This window comes from Moschus berezovskii, chromosome 12, assembly GCF_049115385.1.
Source record: "Moschus berezovskii isolate FMDL1 chromosome 12, NW_MosBer_1.0, whole genome shotgun sequence".
NCBI classification, from domain to species: domain Eukaryota; kingdom Metazoa; phylum Chordata; class Mammalia; order Artiodactyla; family Moschidae; genus Moschus; species Moschus berezovskii.
In genome coordinates, this window is record NC_142471.1 from 3951851 (window position 1) to 3976311 (window position 24461).

Genomic DNA, 24461 nt, shown 5'->3' on the forward strand with positions numbered 1-24461 from the left:
TACCATGGACGGAGGAGCCTGGTGGGCTACAGTCCATGGGGTTGCAAAGAATCAGACATGACTGTTTCATACCTTTTTAAAAAAAAAAAAAAAACCCTTAAAAACTGCCAAGGACTTCACTGGTGGTCTTAGTGGTGAGGAATCCACCTGCCAATGGTTCCATCCCTGGTCCGGGAAGACCCCACATGCAGTAGAACAGTGAAGGCTGTACTCCACAACTGCTGAACCCGTGCATCTAGAGCCCATGCTCTGCAGCAAGAAGCTGCTGCAACTGAGAAACCATTGCACCGCAACTAGCGAGTGGCCCACATGCAACAAAGCAGAGACAGAAGAGTCAGCTCAGCCCAAAGTGAACGAACTAATCAAAATAAATCTCCCAAAATATAGACCCTAATGAACACTGCCTTTCAAAATAAACCAGAAAACAAAAATACTTCCAATATTTTAATAAAACATTTCCAATTTTGCTTCAATTCAAAATATATTTTGAACAATGTCAATGCCTTCCAAGTCAACTTATGAGTCACTTAAGAGAGTCAGCCAGTGGTGAAAAGAACCCCTCTGTTTTCCCCAAAACTTTATTATTTATTAGGTTTAGATCTGAATTTTTGGACAGTGGAGGGGGGGGGAAACAGCCAAAAATGAAGACTTTTTTTTAAGTGTCACAAGCTTTAAGAAGTTCCAATACTTTCAATAAGGGCAATATTATTTTAAAATATATGTATGGCTGCCCCAAGGAGATAACATTTGTTTAACTTATTGGTCATGTTTTTTAATAGTCATGTTCATTTTTACCAAAAAGTTGTGTTTTATTTATACAGCTTCTTATAAAGTAGATTTTATACATCTTAGGTAGGCTGAAATTTTAAACTGCTTTTCCCACAAAACAACTGACAAATTATCACATTCTTAATTCTTTCATGATTAAACATTTTTTGACTATTAAAAAGCAATTTTAAACTAATTATTAGCATCTACAAATCTGTAAAATTATGAAATATCTACAAGTAAACGCACAAGGCACCAGTGAAACTTGAGTGAACCTCACTGGAGAATATTAAACTTTCTTCTCAATAATTTGACTTCAGATTCACATTGCAGTTCACCCAATGTGGTTATCATAAAAAAAACAGATACTTCAGCAGCTAGAAATTAAGTATTTCTTTTCCTTAAGATAAAAAAGTCTGTGAAATACAAAATAAATAAGAATAATCTGCAAGTCTTGTAGGGGTCCAGTTTGGGTTCATTTGGCACTTTCCCATTTCTCTATTTTATAAAGTAACGTCATTTAGCCACTCTGGAAGAATTTATTTTCTTGATATCAACTTGGCTCAGAATCAATGTCCCATTTTTGAATTTTCCAACCTGTCCAATCCGTCCACTTGACAAAATACTGGGAGCAGACTTCTTCTTTTTTGATTTCCTACATTTAAAGTGAGAGAAAATTACTATAATCAAGCTTTAAACAAATGATTCCAGCACCACCACCAGGCCACCTGGGTCTGGTGAACTCTCAGCTCTCCCCAGGCACAGCCCCCGACCCAATGTAGTGCCACCCTCCTTCCTGCGGTCCCTGAACCGCCTCCTGCCTCAGGGCCTTTGCAATGGTTTCTTCTACCCTGAATAATCTGCTACCAGGTCTTTCCAGATCTTCCTCTTTGTTCAGTTCTCAAGACTCAGATGTGGCTTCCCTAGAACAACACACCAGCCCACCCTCAACGACGTTCTCTCATAGTGTGCTAAACTTCAACCTCCTCACAAAGCCTGCCAGCTGCCCTGGTGGCTCAGATGGTAAAGAATCTGCTTGCAACTGGGTTTGATCCCTGGGTCAGGAAGATCCCCTGGAAGAGGGCATGGCAACCCACTCCAGTATTCTTGCCTGGAGAATCCCATGGACAGAAGAGTCTGGTGGACTACAGTCCATGGGGTCTGCAAAGAATGGAAACAGCTGAGAGACTAACACTTTCACGAAGCCTGCCAGGACCTGACAAGCCCTACGTATCTGTTTATAGGTTTTAATGCGTTTCCCGTCCTAAAATGTAAGCTCCTCCAGGGCAGAGACCCTCAATGTGCTCATGGCTGTACCCCCAACATCTCTGTGCCCAGCACACAACGGGAGACAGCCCACACAGCCAGAAACAAATGTTCCGCTTCCAGCTGCAGATAAAAGGAGAATTTGGAACAATAATTTCACGAGAGAGAAAGAGGTACTGGAATGAAAGCTAAGAAATAAGCAGAATGGCAGAAAATCAAGGTTCCACTACTCAAACCCCAGTGCTCTCTCAAGTGGCTGTGGACAGGCAGGCAGCACAGACCCCAGCCGGTCATGCTGACCCAGCAGCACCTCTCTTCAGAGGGAACAGAGGTCTTGTTGGAAACTTCAGTTCCAGCTTTTAAATCAGTCACTGCACGTGTCTGGTGCTTGAAAATAGGTTCCTGATTCAATTCTGAGGGAGTCACCTCATCTTGGACAATTCACTAAATCCTGTCTCCCCCGTCAAGGGCCTGATTTAGGATAAAAGAGAGACAGTGCAGCGCTGCACCAGGCTGGAAACACCACATCCATTCAAGGTATCACCTTCAGAACTAACCAAAAGGTGTATCCGAATCATTCCACCCCAGTGCCTAACAGTATCACTTACCGGTCTTCCTGCCCTTTCGTCTTCTTTTTCTTGAAAATATCTGTGTCCTTGGCCTGATTTCAGAATCAAAGAAAAAATATGTATCCATAATGGATAATGGAGATTCAAACAAAGGCAAGAGATTTATCACCAAAAACCACAGAGCCACAGATATACCATTTATTTTTAATATTTTTTCAAGTAGGCACATTAAATGTAACAGACTCAAAGTTTCATCCTAAAACCCTTTCCAGACTGTGAAAGGCCATTCAGAGAAAATGAACAGGTAGAAAGGTCAAACCTTCCATTTTAAGCAAAAGGGAGGGCACACAACACCTGCACACCCTGTGGTTTGTCATAAGTCTGCGTGTTCTATGCAGCGCAGAAGGCAAAAGAGACAACTTGATACAGCAAAAGGATCAAAGTAGCTCATGGTATCAGAACAGGAGTTGGCCATTTCAAAGCAACCCTTTCACGTAAATGAGTCAGATTACGTGGCTGGTACCACAAAATGCAGCTGACTCAAAGAAGTGGACCGAACGGTTATTTAATTCTAGGCTTGTTGTTGCCTAGACTGCTTTCCAAGCAGCGGGGTCCAGCACTGCACTGCGGCAGACTAACACCATCTTTCCATTCTAGCTTAATAAAGAGGCTATGACACCTACCAATCTCTTTTCTTCTTCCTTTGCTGCCTTCTTTTCTTTGATGTGCTCCTGCAAAACCTTGTAATTCACATAACTGTTTTTGGGAGGCTGAAACGAGAAAGGACACTTATCATTTTTCATCTTGCAAACAATTCCCAGCGTATCCAACCCTGCCTTGCTCAGGTGTTCCCCTCCACCATAATCCAGCTGGGGGGGAAGGCAGAGGCAGCTGCTCACCCGAGCACCCAGCATAATGGCACGTTCCTGCTCCAGGACTCTCTCCTTTCCTTTTCCATAGCCTGTGATCCCAAACCGGTGCACTTCCAAGCGAGCCTGAAGACACAAAGCACAGTCAGACCCCAGTGCCTTTCAAAGACTCCACAAAGGGAACACAGCCACAATGTGCTACACCTCCAAGGCTAATATGTGTGACCTGGAGTGGCTGGCTACACCACGTAAGAGTTCTGTCATGGTGGCAGGGAAGTGGCTTTGTGGAGTCTCTCACAAAGGTTCATGACTTCCCCACGCCATTCTCCCACATTTAATGCAGGCAGCTGAAGCTGAGATTTCTCTGCGCACAAATCAGTGACAAAACGAGGATGACCCACAGAGCTCTGTGGTGCTTTAGATGTGCCCTGAAACAAGCTGTTACCCGCAAAAGCAACAAAGCACCTCCCCAGACATATCTACTCACACCAAGAAACCCTTTATCACAGCATCTTCAAACACAGGTCCATTTTCTTTAAAAACATTGTTGGAACTTCCCTGGAGCAGTGGTTACAATATTGTAGTGGTTTTTGCCATACATTCACACGAATCAGCCATGGTTGTACATGTGTTCCCCATCCTAAACCACCTTCCCACCTCCCTCCCCATCCCATCCCTTTGGGTCATCCCAGTGCACCAGCCCTGAGCACCCTGTTTCATGCATCGGACCTGGACTGGCAATCTGTTTCACATATGGTAATATACATGTTTCAATGTCATTCTCCCAAATCATCCCACCCTCGCCCTCTCCCACAGAGTCCGAAAGTCTGGTCTTTACATCTGTGTCTCTTTTGCTGTCTCGCATATAGGGTCATTGTTATCATCTTTCTAAATTCCATACATATGCATTAGTATACTGTATTGGTGTTTTTCCTTCTGACTTACATCACTCTGTATAATAGGGCCCAGTTTTATTCACCTCATTAGAACTGATTCAAATGCATTCTTTTTAATATCTGAGTAATATTCCATGACCTGGCTATTGTAAACAGTGCTGCGATGAACACTGGGGTACACGTGTCTCTTTCAATTCTGGTTTCCTCAGCGGGTATGACCAGCAGTGGGATTGCTGGGTCATATGGAAGTTCTATTTCCAGGTTTTTAAGAAATCTCCACACTGTTCTCCATAGTGGCTGTACTAGTTTGCATTCCCACCAACAGTGTAAGAGGGTTCCCTTTTCTCCACACCCTCTCCAGCATTTATTGTTTGTAGACTTTTGGATAGCAGCCATTCTGACTGGCGTGAGATGGCACCTCATTGTGGTTTTGATTTGCATTTCTCTGATCATGAATGATGCTGAGCATCTTTTCATGTGTTTGTTAGCCATCTGTATGTCTTCTTCAGAGAAATGTCTGTTTAGTTCTTTGGCCCATTTTAGTTTCTTTTGGCCCATTTTCGGCCCGTTTATTTTTCTGGAATTGAGCTGCAGGAGTTGCTCGTAAATTTTTGAGATTATTTCATTGTCAGTTGCTTCGTTTGCTATTATTTTCTCCCATTCTGAAGGCTGTCTTTTCACTTTGCTTATAGTTTCCTTCATTGTGCCAAAGCTTTTAAGTTTAATTAGGTCCCATTTGTTTATTTTTGCTTTTATTACTCTGGGAGGTGGGTCATAGAGGATCTTGCTGTGATTTATGTCAGAGAGTGTTTGCCTATGTTTTCCTCTAGGAGTTTTATAGTTTCTGGTCTTAAGTTTAGATCTTTAATCTATTTTGAGTTTATTTTTGTGTATGGTGTTAGAAAGTGTTCTAGTTTCATTCTTTTACAAGTGGCTGACCAGTTTTCCAGTACCACTTGTTAAAGAGATTGTCTTTTCTCCACTGTATATTCTTTCCTCCTTTGTCAAAGATAAGGTGTCCATAGGTGCGTGGATTTATCTCTGGGCATTCTATTTTGTTCCATTGATCTATGTTTCTGTCTTTGTGCCAGTACCATACTGTCTTGATGACTGTGGCTTTGTAGTAGAGCCTGAAGTCAGGCAGGGTGACTTCTCCAGTTCCATTCTTCTTTCTCAAGATTGCTTTGGCTATTTGAGGTTTTTTGTATTTCCATACAAATTGTGAAATTATTTGTTCTAATTCTCTGAAAAATACTGTGGGTAGCTTGATAGCGACTGCACTGAATCTATAGATTGCTTTGGGTAGTATACTCATTTTCACTATATTGATTCTTCCGATCCATGAATATGGTATATTTCTCCATCTATTTGTGTCCTCTCTGATTCCTTTCATCAGTGTTTTATAGTTTTCTATATATAGGTCTTTTGTTTCTTTAGCTAGATTTATTCCTAAGTATTTTATTCTTTTCTTTGCAACAGTGAATGGGATTGTTTCCTTAATTTCTGTTTTCTCATTATTAGTGTATAGGAATGCAAGGGATTTCTGTGTGTTAATTTTATATCCTGCAACTTTACTACATTCATTGATTAGCTCTAATAATTTTCTGGTGGAGTCTGTAGGGTTTTCTATGTAGAGGATCATGTCATCTGCAAACAGAGTTTTACTCCTTCTTTTCCAATCTGGATTCCTTTTATTTCTTTCTTCTCTGATTGCTGTGTCTAAAACTTCCAGAACTATGTTGAATAGTAGTGGTGAGAATCGGAATCATTGTCTTGTTCCTGACTTTAGCGGAAATGCTTTCAACTTTTCACTACTGAGGATAATGTTTGCTGTGGGTTTATCAAATATGGCTTTTATTATGTTGAGGCATGTTCCTTCTATGCCTGCATTCTGGAGGGGTTTTATCATAAATGGATACTGAATTTTGTCAAAGGCTTTTTCTGCACCTATTGAGATAATCATGTGCTTTTTATCTTTCAATTTGTTAATGTGGTGTATCACATTCATTGATTTGCGAATATTGAAGAATCCTTGCATCCCTAGGATAAAGCCCAGTTGGTCAGATGTTTAATTTTTTTTAATATGTTGTTGGATTCTGTCTGCTAGAATTTTGTTAAGGATATTCGTATCTATGTTCATCAGTGATATTGGCCTGTAGTTTTCTCTTTTTGTGGCATCTTTGTCTGGTTTTTGTATTAGGGTGATGGTAGCCTCACAGAATGAATTTGTAAGTTTATCTACCTCTGCAATTTTCTGGAAGAGTTTGAGTAGGGAGGTGTTAGCTCTTCTCTAAATTTTTGGTAGAATTCAGCTGTGAAGTGATCTGGTTTTGGGCTTCTGTTTGTTGTAAGATTTCTGATTACAGTTTCAATTTCCGTGCTTGCAATGGGTCTGTAAAGATTTTCTATTTCTTCCGGGTTCAGTTTTGGAAGGTTATTCTTTTCTAAGAATTTGTCCATTTTTTTCAAGTTGTCCATTGTATTGGCATATAGTTGCTGATAGTAGTCTCTTATGATCCTTTGTATTTCTGTGTGGTCTGTTGTGATCTCGCCATTTTCATTTCTAATTCTGTTGATTTGATTCTTCTCCCTTTTTTTCTTGATGAGTCTGGCTAATGGTTTGTCTATGTTATTTATCTTCTCAAAGAACCAGCTTTTGGCTTTGTTGATTTTGACTATGGTCTCCTTTGTTTCTTTTGCATTTATTTCTGCCCTAATTTTTATGATTTCTTTCCTTCTACTAACCCTGGAGTACTTCATTTCTTCTTTTTCTAGTTGCTTTAGGTGTACAGTTAGGTTATTTATTTGATTTTTCTCCTGTTTCTTGAGGTAGGCTTGTATCGCTATGAACCTTCCTCTTAGCACTGCTTTTACTGAATCCTATAGGTTTTGGGTTGTTGTGTTTTCATTTTCATTCGTTTCTACGCCTATTTTCTTTTTATTTCTTCTGTGATTTGTTGGTTATTCAGAAGTGTGTTGTTTAGTCTCCATATGTTTGTATTTTTAAGTTTTTTTCCTGTAGCTGGCATCTAATCTTACTGCATTATGGTCAGAAAAGATACTTGGAATGATTTCAATTTTTTTGAATTTACCAAGGCTAGACTTAGGCCCAGGATGTGATCTATCCTGGAGAGGGTTCCGTGTGCACTTGAGGAAAACGTGAAATGCATTGTTTTGGGGTAAAATGTACTATAGATATCTATTAGGTCTAACTGGTCCATTGTATCATTTAAAGTTTGTGTTTCCTTGTTAATTTTGTTTAGTTCATCTATCCATAGGTGTGAGTGGGGTAGTAAAGTCTCCCACTATTATTGTGTTACTGTTAATTTCCCTTTTCATATTTGTTAGCATTTGCCTTATGTAATGAGGTGCTCCTATGTTGGGTGCATATATATTTATAATTGTTATATCTTCTTCTTGGATTGATCCTTTGATCATTATGTAGTGCTCTTGTCTCTTTTCACAGCCTATATTTCAAAGTCTATTTTATCTGATATGAGTATTGCTACTCCTGCTTTCTTTCGTTCTCCAAATTTGCGTGGAATATCTTTTTCCAGCCCTTCACTTTCAGTCTGTATGTGTCCCTAGGTTTGAGGTGTGTCTCTTGTAGACAACATATATGGGGGTCTTGTTTTTGTATCCATTCAGCCAGTCTTTGTCTTTTGGTTGGGGCATTTAACTCATTTACATTTAAGGTAATTATTGATAAATATGATCCCGTTGCCATTTACTTTGTTGTTTTGGGGTCGAGTTTATAAACCTTTCCTGTATTTCCTGTCTAGAGAAAATCCTTTGGCATTTGTTGAAGAGCTGGTTTGGTGGTGCTGAATTCTCTCAGCTTTTGCTTGTCTGTAAAGCTTTTGATTTCTCCTTCATATTTGAATGAGATCTTTGCTGGGTACAGTAATCTGGGCTGTAGGTTTTTCTTTCATCACTTTAAGTATGTCCTGCCATTCCCTTCTGGCTTAAAGAGTTTCTATTGGACAATCAGCTGTTATTATGGGGATCCCCTTGTGTGTTATTTGTTGCTTTTCCCTTGCTGCTTTTAATATTTGTTCTTTGTGTTTGATCTTCGTTAATTTGATTAATATGTGTCTTGGGGTGTTTCGCCTTCGGTTTATCCTGTTTGGGACTCTCTGGGTTTCTTGGACTTGGGTGGCTATTTCCTTCCCCATTTTAGGGAAGTTTTCAACTATTATTTCCTCACATATTTTCTCATGGCCTTTCTTTTGGTCTTCTTCTCCTGGGACTCCTATGATTTGAATTTTGGGGTGTTTAACACTGTCCAAAGGTCTCTGAGGTTATCCTCAATTCTTTTAGTTCTTTTTTCTTATTTCCTCTCTGCTTCATTTATTTCCACCATTCTATCTTCCATCTCACTTATCCTATCTTCTGCCTCAGTTATTCCACTGTTGGTTCCCTCCAGAGTGCTTTTGATCTCAGTTATTGCATTATTCATTACTGACTGACTCTTTTTTATTTCTTCTAAGTCCTTGTTAAACTTTTCTTGCATATTCTCAATCCCTGTCTCCAGACTATTTATCTGTAACTCCATTTTGTTTTCAAGATTTTGGATCATTTTTACTATCATTATTCAGAATTCTTTTTCAGGCAGACTCCCTATCTCCTCCTCTCTTGTTTGGTGTGGTGGGCTTTTATCATGTTCCTTACCTGCTGAGTGTTTCTCTGCCTTCTCATCTTGTTTAGGTTGCTGTGTTTGGGGTGGCCTTTCTGTAGGCTGGAAGTCTGTGCTTCCTCTTTACTGTGGAGGTTCCTCCCTGTGGGTGGGGCTGGACGAGTGGCCTTGTCAAGGTTTCCTGGTTAGGGGAGCTTGCGTCTGTGCTCTGTGGGTGGAGCTGGATCTCTTCTCTCTGGAGTGCAATGAAGTGTCCAGTAGTTTTGGGGTGTCTATGGGTTTGGTATGGCTTTGGGCAGCCTGTCTTTTAGTGCTCAGGACTGTGTTCCTGCTTTGGTGGAGAATTAGAGTGGTATGTCTTGCTCAGGAACTTGTTGGCTCTTGGGTAGAGCTTGGTTTCAGTGTAGGTGTGGAGGCTTTTGGATGAGCTCTTGTCAATTAATGTTCCCTGGAATCAGGAGTTTTCTGGTGTTCTCAAGTTTTGCATTTTAGCCTTCTGCCTCTGGATTTCAGTCTTATCTTACAGTAGCCTCAAGACTTCTCCAGCCATACTGCACTGATGATAAAACATCTAGGTTAATGGTGAAAAGATTCTCCACAGTGAGGGACACCCAGAGAGGTTCACAGAGTTACACAGAGAAGAGAAGGGGGAGGAGGGAGACAGAGGTGACCTGGAGGATAAGAGGGGCAGTCAAAAGGGGAGAGAGCGATCAAGCCTGTGATCAGTTCCCTTCTCCACAGCCCAGAGCACCCAGAGTTTCATAGGGCTGGGTGGAGAAGAGAAGGGGGAGGGAGGAGACAGAGGTGACCTGGGGGAGAAAAAGGAGAGTCAAAAGGGGGAGAGAGCAATCAAGCCAGTGATCACACTCCCAAGTAAAAACGGCTGCTGAAGATCGGATTCTTTAAGGTACAGAATTGATAACAAATACCATAAAGCAAAGATTAAAAATCTAGAGTAGAGGTTAGATTCTCTAAAATATTTTTTTTTTAATTGCAAAATTTATAAAGAAATATGACATTTGCTTTAAAAAAAGGGTCTTTTTTTGGCAAGATAATAGCAGGTTTTTAAAATGAAAATTAAAGGAGTAATAAAGAACTTAATAAAAAAAAATTTTAAGTGATAATAGAAAAATATATATAGTAGTTTCTCTGGAGCTGTTGAGGGCAATGTGGGGTCACTTCAGTTTCAGATAGTTCCTTGTTCCAGGGCATACTTCTTCTCAAGCTCTACAGGCCCCTTCCAACATAGCCAATGCTAACAGGGCTTTAATCTGTTGCACCTGTCACTTCCAAAGGGTTCCATCTGTTTATTTTGGCTTCTTCTGTTTGTAGGTCTCTTCAGGGTCTAATTTCTGCCCTGACACAAGGGGGCAAAGGTGGTCACTTTTTTCGGCTCACTTGTTCAGTTGTACTGTGGGGAGGGAGGAACACTGCAAACAAACATCACTGGCAAATGCAGGGAGTGCTCGCAGTGTCTGGGCCACACTGGTTTTGCCCCCACTCACAGCTCATGGTGTGTGTGCTTTCCCCATCTACACTGTTCAGGCTTCAGGTTGTTCTGCTTGGGAACTGTCTAAGGTGGGCCCTGGGTTGCGTGCACTTCCCAGGTATAAGCCCTTCAGGTTCAGGTTCTCGGGTACTCTGCAAGGGCACAGACTTGGTTGGGCCCACGTTTTGTGCCCTTCCCAGGTCCGAGCAGCTCAGGTGACCAGGTGCTTGGTGAGTGCACTTTCCCAGGTGGGCACTGCACCTTATTACTTCCCTGGTCCCAGCTGCTGGGGAGCGCCGTCTCAGTTGTGCCGTGTGTCTCCTCTGGGAGGCTGATCTCTGGCTGCGACCCTCCTGGAGGATGTCAACCGTCCAGGATCCCAGGAAGAGTTGGTTAGCAACTGGGAGCCTGCTCGCAGTTTGTTAGAGGATGCCATCTCTGGGGCCGAGTTTGCCCCTATCCAGCTCTGGCTGTTGCCCGCCTGCCTCCCTGACTCCGGTGGGGGATGGGCCGGTCCGCAGCCGGCTAGCTCTCGTCTGGTATTCGCTCAATCCTTTGTTCTGTGAGCGGCCGGCAGTGCCTTCAGTTCAGTTCAGTCACTCAGTCGTGTCCGACTCTCCGCGACCCCATGAATCACAGCACACCAGGCCTCCCTGTCCATCACCAACTCCCGGAGTTCACTCAAACTCATGTCCATCGAGTCGGTGATGCCATCCAGCCATCTCATTCTCTGTCGTCCCCGTCTCCTCCCACCCCCAATCCTTCCCAGCATCAGACTCTTTTTCAGTGAGTCAACTCTTCACATGAGGTGGCCAAAGTACTGGAGTTTCAGCTTTAGCATCAGTCCTTCCAATGAACACCCAGGATTGATCTCCTTTAGAATGGACTAGTTGGATCTCCTTACAGTCCAAGGGACTCTCAAGAGTCTTCTCCAGCACCACAGTTCAAAAGCATCAATTCTTGGGCGATCAGTTTTCTTCACAGTCCAACTCTCACATCCATACATGACCACGGGAAAAACCATAGCCTTGAGTAGATGGACCTTGGTTGGCAAAGTAATATCTCTGCTTTTCAATATGCTATCTAGGTTGGTCATAACTTTCCTTCCAAGGAGTAAGCGTCTTTTAATTTCCTGGCTGCAATCAGCATCTGCAGTGATTTTGGAGCCCAAAAAAATAAAGTCTGACACTGTTTCCACTGTTTCCCCATCTACTTCCCATGAAGTGATGGGACCAGATGCCATGATCTTTGTTTTCTGAATGTTGAGCTTCAAGCCAACCTTTTCACTCTCCTCTTTCACTTTCATCAAGAGCCTTTTGAGTTCCTCTTCACTTTCTGCCATAAGGGTGGTGTGGTTAGAGCTTTTCACGGGAAATTTCTCTTTCCTTTTTTTTCCTCTCTCTCTCTGGCTATCCCATATTTTGGGTTGCTATCTCACGTTAGCTCCCTCAGATTGCCCTCAGGGCATTCAGACCCGGTCCTTACCCTAAGCAATGCAGCCCCGCCTCCCTGTTCAGCCCCTGCTTGCTGACAGCAGACAGAAGCGTCTGGGCTACTTCTCCACTGGGAATTGCAGTTAGGCGCGTAATCTGTGGGTTTTATTTATTTTTCCCTTCCAGTTATGTTGTCTCTGAGATTCCAAAACTCCCCACAGACCCACCTGTGAGAGGGTTTACTGGTGTCTGGAAACGTCTCCCCTTTTACGACTCCCTCCCTGGGACGGATCTCTGTCCCTAACTCTTTTGTCTCTCTTTTTATCTGTTATATTTTGTGCTACCTCCTTTTGAAGACAATGGGCTGCCTTTCTGGTTGCCTGGTGTCCTCCGCCATCGTCCAGAAGTTGTTTTCCGGTATTTGCTCAGCATTCAAATGATCTTTCAATGAATTTGTGGGGGGTAAAGTGGTCTCCCCATCCTATTCCTCTGCCATCTTAGGACAGACCCCCGCCCCCCCACATTTTTAAAACCAAGTTACAACCACAGAACATGAACATCCCTGTTTTTCCTACCACTATATCATGGACACTGTAATCATAAAACCAGTGTGTTTTATGACTACACAATGTTCAACCCAGTAAATGTAGTGTGCCCTGCATCACCGTTCCCTGACCATTGGACAACACAGAAACACATGCATTTTTGGTATTAAAAGCTGAAAAAATAATTTCAAAACACCTACCTTTTCTAAGTTAAATTCTTGTATATCCACATCTTTATCAAGATGGTTTCGGTCTTTAGTTTTGGTCTGAAAAGGAAAAAAAAATTATTAAGGTCATCTGTTCCTTACAGTATCCATCCACCAAGAGAGTAGTTATGTTTCTAAAAGCTGTGAAACTGGCCCAGATGCCTAGATAACAAACAATAACATACGCTTGTTGCACAAAAGCATAATTAACAGCGAATGGAAGAAAAATGGAGAAAATAAATTTAAGGTTTCAAAGTTTAAGAAAGGATTGATGAGAAACTAAGAAAAAAGAGAAGTGAGTAAGGGAGAGACCAATATCTGTACCTCATGCAGTGTGTGCGGGGAGCTCTACACAGTGAGGGGTTCAGAAAGGGATAACTGCCGAGCAGGAATTCCAGAGGGTAAAAAGTCAAATTTAAATAATTCTCAGGACTCAGGACTTGGTGCTTTCACTGCCATGGCCGGAGGTTCCATCTCTGGTTGAGGAATTAAGATCTCACAAGCCATGAGGGAAAGGGAGGAAGGAGGGGTGGAGGGAAAGGAAAGGGAGGAAGGAAGGAAGGAAAAAAGGCATAAAGGAACAAATTTCTTTCAGGAACATCAGAAATCTAGAAATGATGAAGATGGGGACTCATAATTCCCAATAGAAAATAATAATACTGCAAATGCCACCAAGATATGTGACTCTTTACATCAATATACCCCCTGCTTATGGTTACCAATCCATGGAATTAACCAGAAGTTTGAGACTTTAAGGAAACTCTCTTGTCAATCTGACCAAGGACAGTGGTCACTATTCAACCCCAGGCCATCCTAGCCATGCAGCATCTCAAAAAGCAGTTCTGGCCTCTGGTTCCCAGGGCAGGGCCTGTGCAGGATACAGCTGTCTTGTAGAGCAATGGACAGGGGAGAGGCTTGTTAAAACTCCTCTGCTGGTCACCTGCCTTAATGGAGTAGGCTCGCTTTAGTTATTCTTCCCTTTTCCCTCTCTTTAACTGCACACCTTCCCAGCTTCTCATAGCCCAGCTCTTCTACAGGTACGTAGTGTCAGCTCCTGCCCTGTGAGAGGTGGCTAAGGGTGGCTGGGATCATCAGCTCCAAACTGGGCCTGCACAGGGCCCAAGGAAGGGCCTTCTGGGATCAGATGCAGAAATCTCAACCCTCAGATCAAGTTAAGCACCTCAATTTTTAACACAGTGAAGCAGTAACCCAGACACACCTGCACAGAACACTGATTACCTCACCTTTCCCCCTTCCTCCAGTAACCTCTCCCCATGCCTAAGATCATCGTGCTTATCCCATGAAGACCCCAATCCCACTTTTGAGAGGCAGACTGAAACTCGTCCTCCCATCTCCTCGCTTGGCTGCCTGGTGAATAAATTGTACATCACAGGATCTCAAGTGTCCGGCTTGCTGCACGTTGGGCAAACGGACCTGGTTCAGTAACAGATCCTCTTCATAGTAAAAACAAACATCTGGGAAAAAATTCTTGGCTAATTATTTCATGATGCTGAGTCTATTTATGACCCCACCCCTACCTTAACTTTCATTTCTATTTTTAGCTTTAAAACCACTTTAGCACATCAATCAGTGGTCGCCCCTGTTTTCTTTGCCCCTATCCTCACTGTGGTAGGAGGCCCTAGGGTTTGCAAACAACACTCAGTCCTCCTCTACGTCTAGGCTCACAGGAGAACTGGGCTTTGTTCCCTACCTGGAGTTAAGCATGCTGACTTGACTTGTTTCAGCCAAAGACATGCGAGCAGAAGGAAGCACATCCCTTCCACAGAGAACCTTTAAGAGCCTTTATCGACTTACCTTCTTCAGCAAATAGTGGAGCCCCCATCACCCTGGGTCCCTAGATTAGGATGGTGTGGACCACGGCATTCTGCCCTGACAATCCTGATGAACACATGATGTGAGAACAAAATTAACTTCTGCCTTTAAACCACTGAGGTGTAGGGACTACCTGTTACAGAACCAACGTCTCGCCTATAAAGCCTACATCTCGCTCACTGTCCCACACACAAGAGAGAGAGAAACATTTGGAGATTCTGAGAACTTGTATGTGAGGTTATGAAGAAGAGATCAAACTATAAAAAGGAGCTGGGACTTCCCTGGCAGTGCAATTGGTCTTTCAACGCAGGGGCTGTGAGTTTAATCCTTGGTCAAGGAACTAAGGAAACTAAGATCCCTTACCCTTGCCTCCAAAAACTCAAAACATAAAATGGAAGCAATATTGTAACAAATTCAATAAAAACTTTAAAATTGGTCCATGTTAAAAAAAAAAAGAGGAGGAGGAGCAGTTTGGGAGAAATGTGTGGGGTGAGGGGGGAAGGCAGGCAGGTTACCAGGCTCAGTGATCTTTTTGATGGGCTGACCAAAAGTATTTTCTCCTGCACTGGTGAGATTTTTATCTATTAGTTACACTGTCCAATCTTTGTCCAATTAGAGAAGAGTTGGGTAAATAAACACTCTCTCTTTAATATGCCAGCAGTTCTGAGAATATTGAGAATTTTCTTCATGTCTTCTTAAGTGTAAATTATTATTTCGGAGGGGGGGGGGAGTCCCAAGATGGTGGAGGAATAGGACGGGGAGACCACTTTCTCCCCCACAAATTCATCAAAATTTCATCTGAATGCTGAGCAACTTCCACAAAACAACTTCTGAAAGCTGGCAGAGGACACCAGGCACCCAGAAAGGCAGCCCATTCTCTTCAAAAGGAGGTAGAACAAAATATAAAAGAAAGAAAACAAAAGAATTAGGGATGGAGACCTGTCCTGGGGAGGGAGTTGTGAAGGAGAAGAAATATCCACACTGTAGGAAACCCTCTCACAGGCGGGTCTGTGGGGAGTTTTGGAAACTCAGAGGGCAACATAACTGGAAGAAAAAAAAGCCCACAGAATAGGCGCCTAACCTCAACTGCCAGTGGACAAGTGCCCAGAGGCTCACGTCCACCACCAGCGAGTGAGCGCTGGACAGGGAGGTGCGGGCTGCATAATCAGTGCTTAGGGTAAGGACCCAGCCTGAATGCCCCGAGGACAATCTGAGGGAGCTAATGTGAGATAACTTTCCCGCAAAAGGCTCTAACTCGCAGCCTGGCCCTCTCACAGAACAAAGGATAGAGCATATATCAAAGGAGAGCTGGCCGGCTGCGGACTGGCCTCTCCCCGCCGCCAGAGGCAGAGAGGCAGGTGGGTGACAGCCAGAGCCGGAAGGCAAGGGGCTGCTCCATTCTCATCCCCAGAGACTGGCATCTTCCACCAAACCATGAGCAGGCTCCCAGTTGCTAACCACGTCTTCCTGGGATCCTGGACGGCTGACATCCGCCAGGAGGGTTGCAGCCTGAGATCAGCTCCCCAGAGGAGACACACGGCACACCTGAGACGGTGCTCCCGCAGTGCACCTGGGAAACCAAGCGGCTGGGACTGGGAAGGTGATTGAGCTGCCTGACCTGGGAAGGTTGCCTGAGCTGCTCAGACCTGGGAAGGGCACAAAACACACACCCAATCGAGTCTGTACTCCTGTGGAGTACCCGAGAACCTGAACCTGAGCAGCTCAGACCTGGGAAGTGCACAAAACACAGCGTCCGCTTTGGACAGTGCCCCTGCTGAGCAACCTGGAGCTGGGGCAGACCTAGTGTGGTCCATACACTGCGAGCACTCCCCACACACACCAGTGATATTTATTTGCTGTGTTCCTCCCTCCCCACAACACAACTGAACAAGTGAGCCTAAATAAGTGACCACCTTCACCCCCGTGTGTCAGGGCAGAAATTAGATACTGAAGAGACTTGCAGAGGAAGCCAAAATAAACAAAGAGGGAACTGCTCTGGAAGTGACAGGTGCAACAGATTAAAACCCTGTAGTTAATTAACAATGACTGTGCATTGGAGGGGGCCTATAGACCTTAAGAACAAGTACAAGCTGGAACAAGGAACTATCTGAAACGGAACTGACCCCACACTGCCCACAACAGCTCCAGAGAAACTCATATATATATTTTTACTATTATCACTTTTTAATTTTTTTAAAGTCCTTTATTGCAACTTTAATTTTCATTAGTATAACCTATTACTTTGCAAAAAAAACAGACCCTATTTTTAAAGCAAATTTCATATATATATTTTTAATACTGTTTGTGATTGATTTTGTTTTGTATTTTTAATATTGTATTTTTGAGCATCTAACCTCTACTCTGGATTTTTAATCTTTGCTTTTTGGAATTTGTTATCAACTTTGTACCTTTAAGAATCTAATGTTCAGTACCCATTTGCACTCAACGGTGTGATTACTGGCTTGATTGTGCTCTCCCCTTTTGACTCTCCCTTTTCTCCACCAGGTCACCTTTATCTCCTCCTTCTCCCTTCTCTTTTCTACTTAACTCTGTGAATCTCTCTGGGTATTCTCGGCTGTGGAGAATGCTTAGAGAACTGATTACTGCCTAGATTGGTCTCTACCCCTTTGACTCCCCCTCTTATCCTCCAGGTCACCTCTATCTTCCTCCTTCCTCTTCTCTTCTCCGTGTAACTCTGTGAACCTCTCTGGGTGACCCTCACCGTGGCGAATTGTTTCACCATTAACCTAGATGTTTTACAATCTGTGCTGTATGAATGGGACATCTTGAGGCTACTGTAAGAAAAAGACTGAAAGCCAGAGGCAGGAGGCTTATCTCCAAAACTTGAGAGCACCAGGAAAAGGTGATTCCAGGGAATATTAATAGACCAGAGCTCACCCAAAAGCCTCCATACCTACACTGAAACCAAGCTCCACCCAAGAGCCAACAACTTCCAGAGTAAGACATACCATTCAAATCTCCAGCAAAGCAGGAACACAGACCTGAGCATTACAAGACTGGTCAATCACCTGGAAAAGAATGAAACTAGCACACCATACGCAGAAATAAACTCAAAATGGATTAAAGATCTAAATCTAAGACCTGAAACTGGGGTTGCGGAGAGTCGGACACGACTGAGCGACTGAACTGAACTGAACTGAAACTATAAAACTCCTGGAGGAAAACATAGGCAAACACTCTCTGACATAAATCACAGCAAGATCCTCTATGACCCACCCAGAATAATGGAAATAAAAGCAAAAATAAACAAATGGGACCTAATTAAACTTAAAAGCTTTGGCACAATGAAGGAAACTATAAGCAAAGTGAAAAGACAGCCTTCAGAATGGGAGGAAATAATACCAAACGAAGCAACTAACAATGAATTAATCTCAAAAATATAGGAGCAACTCCTGCAGCTCAATTCCAGAAAAATAAATGACCCAGTCAAAAAATGGGCCAAAGAACTAAACAGACATTTCTCCAAAGAAGACATACAGATGGCTAACAAACACATGAAAAGATGCTCAACATTACTGATGATCAGAGAAATGCAAATGAAAACCACAATGAGGTGCCATCTCACGCTGGTCAGAATGGCTGCTATCCAAAAGTCTACAAACAATAAATGCTGGAGAGGGTGTGGAGAAAAGGGAACCCTCTTACACTGTCGGTGGGAATGCAAACTAGTACAGCCACTATGGAGAACAGTGTGGAGATTCCTTTAAAAACTGGAAACAGAACTGCCATATGACAGAGCAATCCCACTCCTGGGCATACACACCAAGGAAACCAGAATTGAAACAGCATGTGTACCCTCAATGTTCATCGCAGCACTGTTTCTAATAGCCAGGACATGGAAGCAACCTAGATGTCCATCGGCAGATGAGTGGATAAGAAAGTTGTGGTACATATACAGAAGGGAACATTATTCAGCTATTAAAAAAAAAGAACACATCTGAATCAGTTCTAATGAGGTGGATGAAACTGGAGCATATTATACAGAGTGAAGTAAGTCAGAAAGGGAAACACCAATACAGTATACTAACACATATATATGGAATTAAGAAGGACGGTATCAATGACCCTGTATGTGACACAGCAAAAGAGACACAGATATAAAAAACAGACTTTTGGACTCTTGGGGAGAAGGCAAGGGTGGAATGATTTGAGAATAGCACTGAAACATGTATATTATCATATGTGAAATAGATGACCAACCTACGCTGGATGCATGAAACACGGCACTCAAAGGCGGTGCACTGGCATGACCCTGAGGGATGGAATGGGGAGGGAGGTTAGAAGGGGTTCGGGATGGGGAACACATGTACACCCACAGCTGATTAATGTCAATGTATGGCAAAAACCACCACAATATTGTAAAGTAATTAGCCTCCAATTAAAATAATTAATTCAAAAAATTATTATTTCAACTAAATGCAGTTCAGTTCAGTTCAGTTGCTCAATCGTGTCCGCCTCTTTGCGACCCCAAGACTCACAGCACGCCAGGCGTTCCTGTCCATCACCAACTCCCGGAGTTCACTCAAACTCATGTCCATCGAGTCGGTGATGCCATCCAGCCATCTCATTCTCTGTCGTCCCCTTCTCCTCCCACCCCAATCACTCCCAGCATCAGTCTTTTCCAGTGAGTCAACTCGTCGCATGAGGTGGCCAAAGTATTGGAGTTTCAGCTTCAGCATCAGTCCTTCCAATGAACACCCAGGATTGATCTCCTTTAGAATGGACTGGTTGGATCTTCTTGCAGTCCAAGGGACTCTCAAGAGTCTTCTCCAGCACCACAGTTCAAAAGCATCAATTCTTCGGCGATCAGTTTTCTTCACAGTCCAACTCTCACATCCATACATGACCACAGGAAAAACCACAGCCTTGACTAGACGGACCATTGTTGGCAAAGTAATGTCTCTGCTTTTTAATATGCTATCTAGGTTGGTCATAACTTTCCTTCCAAGGAGTAAGCGTCTTTTAATTTCCTGGCTGCAGTCACCATCTGCAGTGATTTTGGAGCCCCAAAAAATAAAGTCTGACACTGTTTCCCCATCTATTTCCCATGAAGTGATGGGACCAGATGCCATGATCTTAGTTTTCTGATTGTTGAGCTTCAAACCAACCTTTTCACTCTCCTCTTTCACTTTCATCAAGAGGCTTTTTAGTTCCTCTTCACTTTCTGCCATAAGGGTATTGTCATCTGCATATCTGAGGTTATTGATATTTCTCCCAGAAATCTTGATTTCAGCTTGTGCTTCCTCCAGCCCAGCGTTCCTCATGATGTACTCTGCACAGAAGTTAAATAAGCAGGGTGACAGTATACAGCCTTGACGTACTCCTTTTCCTATTTGGAACCAGTCTGTTGTTCCATGTCCAGTTCTAACTATTGCTTCCTGACCTGCATAAGGTTTCTCAAGAGGCAGGTCAGGTGGTCTGGTATTCCCATCTCTTTCAGAATGTTCCACAGTTCGTTGTGACCCACACAGTCAAAGGCTTTGGCATAGTCAATGAAGCAGAAATAGATGTTTCTTTTGGAATTCTCTTGCTTTTTCCATGATCCAGCAGATGTTGGCAATTTGATCTCTGGTTCCTCTGCCTTTTCTAAAACCAGCTTGAACATTTGAAGTTCACAGTTTATGTATTGCTGAAGCCTGGCTTGGAGAATTTTGAGCATGACTTTACTAGCGTGTGAGATGAGTGCAATTGTGCAGTAGTTTGAGCATTCTTTGGCATTGCCTTTCTTTGGGATTGGAATGAAGACTGACCTTTTCCAGTCCTGTGGCCACTGCTGAGTTTTCCAAATTTGCTGGCATATGGGGTGCAGCACTTTCACAGCATCATCTTTCAGGATTTGAAATAGCTCAATTGGAATTCCATCACCTCCACTAGCTTTGTTCGTAGTGATGCTTTCTAAGGCACACTTGACTTCACATTCCAAGATGTCTGGCTCTAGGTGAGTGATCACACCATCGTGATTATCTTTTTCACGAAGATCTTTTTTGTACAGTTCTTCTGTGTATTCTTGCCACCTCTTCTTAATATCTTCTGCTTCTGTTAGGACCATACCATTTCTGTCCTTTATCGAGTCCATCTTTGCATGAAATGTTCACTTGGTATCTCTAATTTTCTTGAAGAGATCTCTTGTCTTTCCTATTCTGTTGTTTTCCTCTATTTCTTTGCATTGATCACTGAGGAAGGCTTTCTTATCTCTCCTTGCTATTCTTTGGAACTCTGCATTCAAATGCTTATAGCTTTCCTTTTCTCCTTTGCTTTTTGCTTCTTTTCACAGCTATTTGTAAGGCCTCCTCAGACAGCCATTTTGCTTTTTTGCATTTCTTTTCCACGGGGATGGTCTGGTCCCTATCTCCTGTATAATGTCACGAACCTCTGTCCATAGTTCATCAGGCACTCTATCAGATCTAATCCTTTAAATCTATTTATTACTTCCACTGTATAATCATAAGGGATTTGATTTAGGTCATATCTGAATGTTCTAGTGGTTTTCCCTACTTTCTTCAATTTCAGTCTGAATTTGGCAATAAGGAGTTCATGATCTGAGCCACAGTCAGGTCCTGGTCTTGTTTTTCGCTAACTGTATAGAGCTTCTCCATCTTTGGCTGCAAAGAATATAATCAATCTGATTTCGGTGTTGACCATCTGGTGATGTCCATGTGTAGAGTCTTCTCTTGTGTTGTTGAAAGAGGGTGTTTGCTATGACCAGTGCGTTCTCTTGACAAAACTCTATTAGCCTTTGCCCTGCTTCATTCCGTGCTCCAAGGCCAAATTTGCCTGTTACTCTAGGTGTTTCTTGACTTCCTACTTTTGCAAGATGTCCCCCAAAAAAGGACATCTTTTTTGGGTGTTAGTTCTAAAAGGTCTTGTAAGTCTTCACAGAACCATTCAACTTCGGCTTCTTCAGCGTTACTGGTTGGGGCGTAGGCTTGGATTACTGTAATACTGAATGGTTTGCCTTGGAAACAAACAGAGATCATTCTGTCGTTTTTGAGATTGCATCCAAGTACTGCATTTCGGACTCTTTTGTTGACCATGATGGCTACTCCTATTCTTCTAAAGGATTCCTGCCCACAGTAGTAGATATAATGGTCATCTGAGTTAAATTCACCCATTCCAGTCCGTTTTAGTTCACTGATTCCTAGAATGTCTGTGTTCACTCTTGCCATCTCCTGTTTGACCACTTCCAATTTGCCTTGATACATGGACCTAACATTCCAGGTTCCTATGCAATATTGCTCTTTACAGCATTGGACCTTGCTTCTATCACCAGTCACATCCACAACTGGGTATTGTTTTTGCTACTAGATTAGTTTCTTCCTAATACTTATCTGTCTGGATCCACTAAAGAGCAGAGGACTCTGTACAGATGAAGGGTGATGATGCTCAAGGGTAGCCCTGGAATACTGCAGGCTTCCCAGATGGCTCAGCAGAAAAATAATCATCCTGCAATGCAGGAGACAGAGGAGACTTGTGTTTGATCCCTGGGTCAGGAAAATCCCCTAGAGGAGGGCAGTTCAGTTCAGTTCAGTTCAGTCGCTCAGTCATGTCCGACTCTCTGCGACCCCATGAATCACAGCACCCCAGGCCTCCCTGTCCATCACCAACTCCCGGAGTTCACTCAAACTCATCTCCATAGAGTTGGTAATGCCATCCAGCCATCTCATTCTCTGTCATCCCCTTCTCCTCCCACCCCCAACCATTCCCAGTATCAGAGTCTTTTCCAGTGAGTCAACTCGTCGCATGAGGTGGCCAAAGCATTGGCGTTTCTGCTTTAGCATCAGTCCTTCCAATGAACACCCAGGATTGATCTCCTTTAGAATGGACTGGTTGGATCTCCTTACAGTCCAAGGGACTCTCAAGAGTCTTCTCTAGCACCACAGTTCAAAAGCATCAATTTTTTGGCGATCAGCTTTCTTCATAGTCCAACTCTCACATCCATACATGACCACGGGAAAAACCATAGCCTTGAGCAGACGGACCTTGGTTGGCAAAGTAACGTCTCTGTTTTTCAACATACTATCTAGGTTGGTCATAACTTTCCTTCCAAGGAGTAAGCGTCTTTTAATTTCCTGGCTGCAATCAGCATCTGCAGTGATTTTGGAGCCCAAAAAAATAAAGTCTGGCAACTCAATCCAGTATTCTTGCCTGGATAATCCCCTGAACAGAAGAGCTTGGCAGGCTACAGTTCACAAGGTTGCAAAGAGTCGGACATGACTGAAGCGGCTGAGCATGCACGCAGGCTGGGATACTACAGAGACTATGAGGGCAGTAAGAAGTGGGGGCAGTAACCGGACAGAATGTCTTCAGAGTTAATGACACTTCTGGCGCAGCGCACTCGTATTCTTCAAGGGACAAGCAGCTGAACTAACCTACACTCCTCTCACTAGTGCCATAGTTTAGGCAAACAGCTTTTAAGCCAGAAAGCCTGGGGCCAGAACTTGAGCACTTTTTGCACACCCACAATCCTTCATCTGGAATCCTAAGGAAATTCAGAAGGAAATACTGTGACTATACTGAATACCGTGACATTTCCGTCCTTTATTTTGCCCATTTTTGAATGAAACGTTCCCTTTGTATCTCTAACTTTCTTGAAGAGAGCTCTATAATCTTTCCATTCAATGGTACACAATGGGATATTGTGTACCATTTCCAAGACAGCACCTCATAATTAAGCACATTCACATTTCTGCAGCAATGCTTATAAATATTTATGTCAAATGGAACCAACAAAAATAACTCTTAAGCCTCATGTCAGTTCAGGTCAGGTTTTGCTGCCAAATAAATCTGTACCAAACTTACAAAAAAAACCCCCAAAAAACCCACCTAAACTTGTGCTTTCCAAAGCTCTGAGGTATTGGAGTTGCATATATGCGGTGGTGTGGTGACTGTTTTTATGCAAGCAAATCACTAAATCTCTCTAGGCATTAATCTCCTCTGCAAAATGAAGACAGGTCACATGAATTGTGAAGATCAATGAAATACTCCACTAGTTAAGGAGCAAAAATAATCACTTTTAGTACACAGCAACCACTTAGGAAATGGGGTTTCCCTGGGGACTTAGATGATAAAGAATCTCCTGCAATGTGGGAGACCTGGGTCATGAAGATCCCCTGGAGAAGGGAACGGCTACCCACTCCAGTATTCTTGCCTCGAGAATCCCATGGACAGAGGAGCCCGGTGGGCTACAGTCATGGGACTGCAGAGTTCGACATGGCTGAGCAACAAATATACACAGTAAGCTTTCAGGAAATACTGGCAAATCTTTACTCAGCAATGCATTACACACTCAGAAGCAGTGTTCCTGTGCCACAGCTCATGCTGTAGGATCCACATGTCCCTTCTGATCTACGGTACACTGCTCTGCTGTTTGTACTATGCCTTTCTTGACTCTTTTCTACAGAGGCCACAGAGGCTAAGGTTCATGAGATGGACCCACGTGAAGGGTGGAGAAAGAGGTTTATCAGACACAGCCCTGACAGCCGAATGATACTTGGATCATTTAAGCTACACCTGACCCTTTCCTAAGAGCACAGGAACTTTCCTCCTCACAGGCAGCCTTGCACTCATTAAAGAGTGGGCTCATCCACTCCACTCTCAAATCACAAGTCCAGGCCACCCCGTTTTGAACCTGGACCCTGCAGTAAACACCTCACCCAGTCCCCTCATGCCTCTGGCTACTGCTTTACCTATAATCCATTTACCAAGACACAGCAATCTTTCCAAAATATAAATCAGATCACTTCATGCCGCTGCTTAAATTCTTCCATGTGGTTCTCCACGCACTTTAAATCCGAAGGCCCCAAGTCTCTGGGGCCTGGTGTGGATGGCCCCAGCCTGTCTCTCCAACAGCTCACACCTTCTCCCCTCAGGCCTCCTCTTGCTAGTCTCCCAGCTCCTAGAACCTTGCAGGCCTCTATACAGCTCAGGACA

General features: G+C 43.2%; 1 protein-coding gene across 2 annotated transcripts in view; it reads right to left on the reverse strand.

The window, feature by feature from the left end:
- Positions 1 to 431: 431 nt before the first annotated feature.
- Positions 432 to 24461, reverse strand: part of FSAF1 (40S small subunit processome assembly factor 1) — a 34334-nt gene continuing 10304 nt past the window's right edge. Inside the window, exons 3-7 of one of the 2 annotated variants that reach the window (XM_055425819.2) lie at positions 12672 to 12737; positions 3503 to 3598; positions 3287 to 3373; positions 2643 to 2695; positions 432 to 1423 (exon numbers count right to left, since the gene is read on the reverse strand). In XM_055425819.2, coding sequence (XP_055281794.1) covers positions 1285 to 1423; positions 2643 to 2695; positions 3287 to 3373; positions 3503 to 3598; positions 12672 to 12737 — 441 coding nt within the window. In that variant the 3' untranslated portion in view covers positions 432 to 1284. The remainder of the gene's footprint in view (positions 1424 to 2642; positions 2696 to 3286; positions 3374 to 3502; positions 3599 to 12671; positions 12738 to 24461) is intronic. The other variant, XM_055425820.2, reaches the window with a different exon arrangement.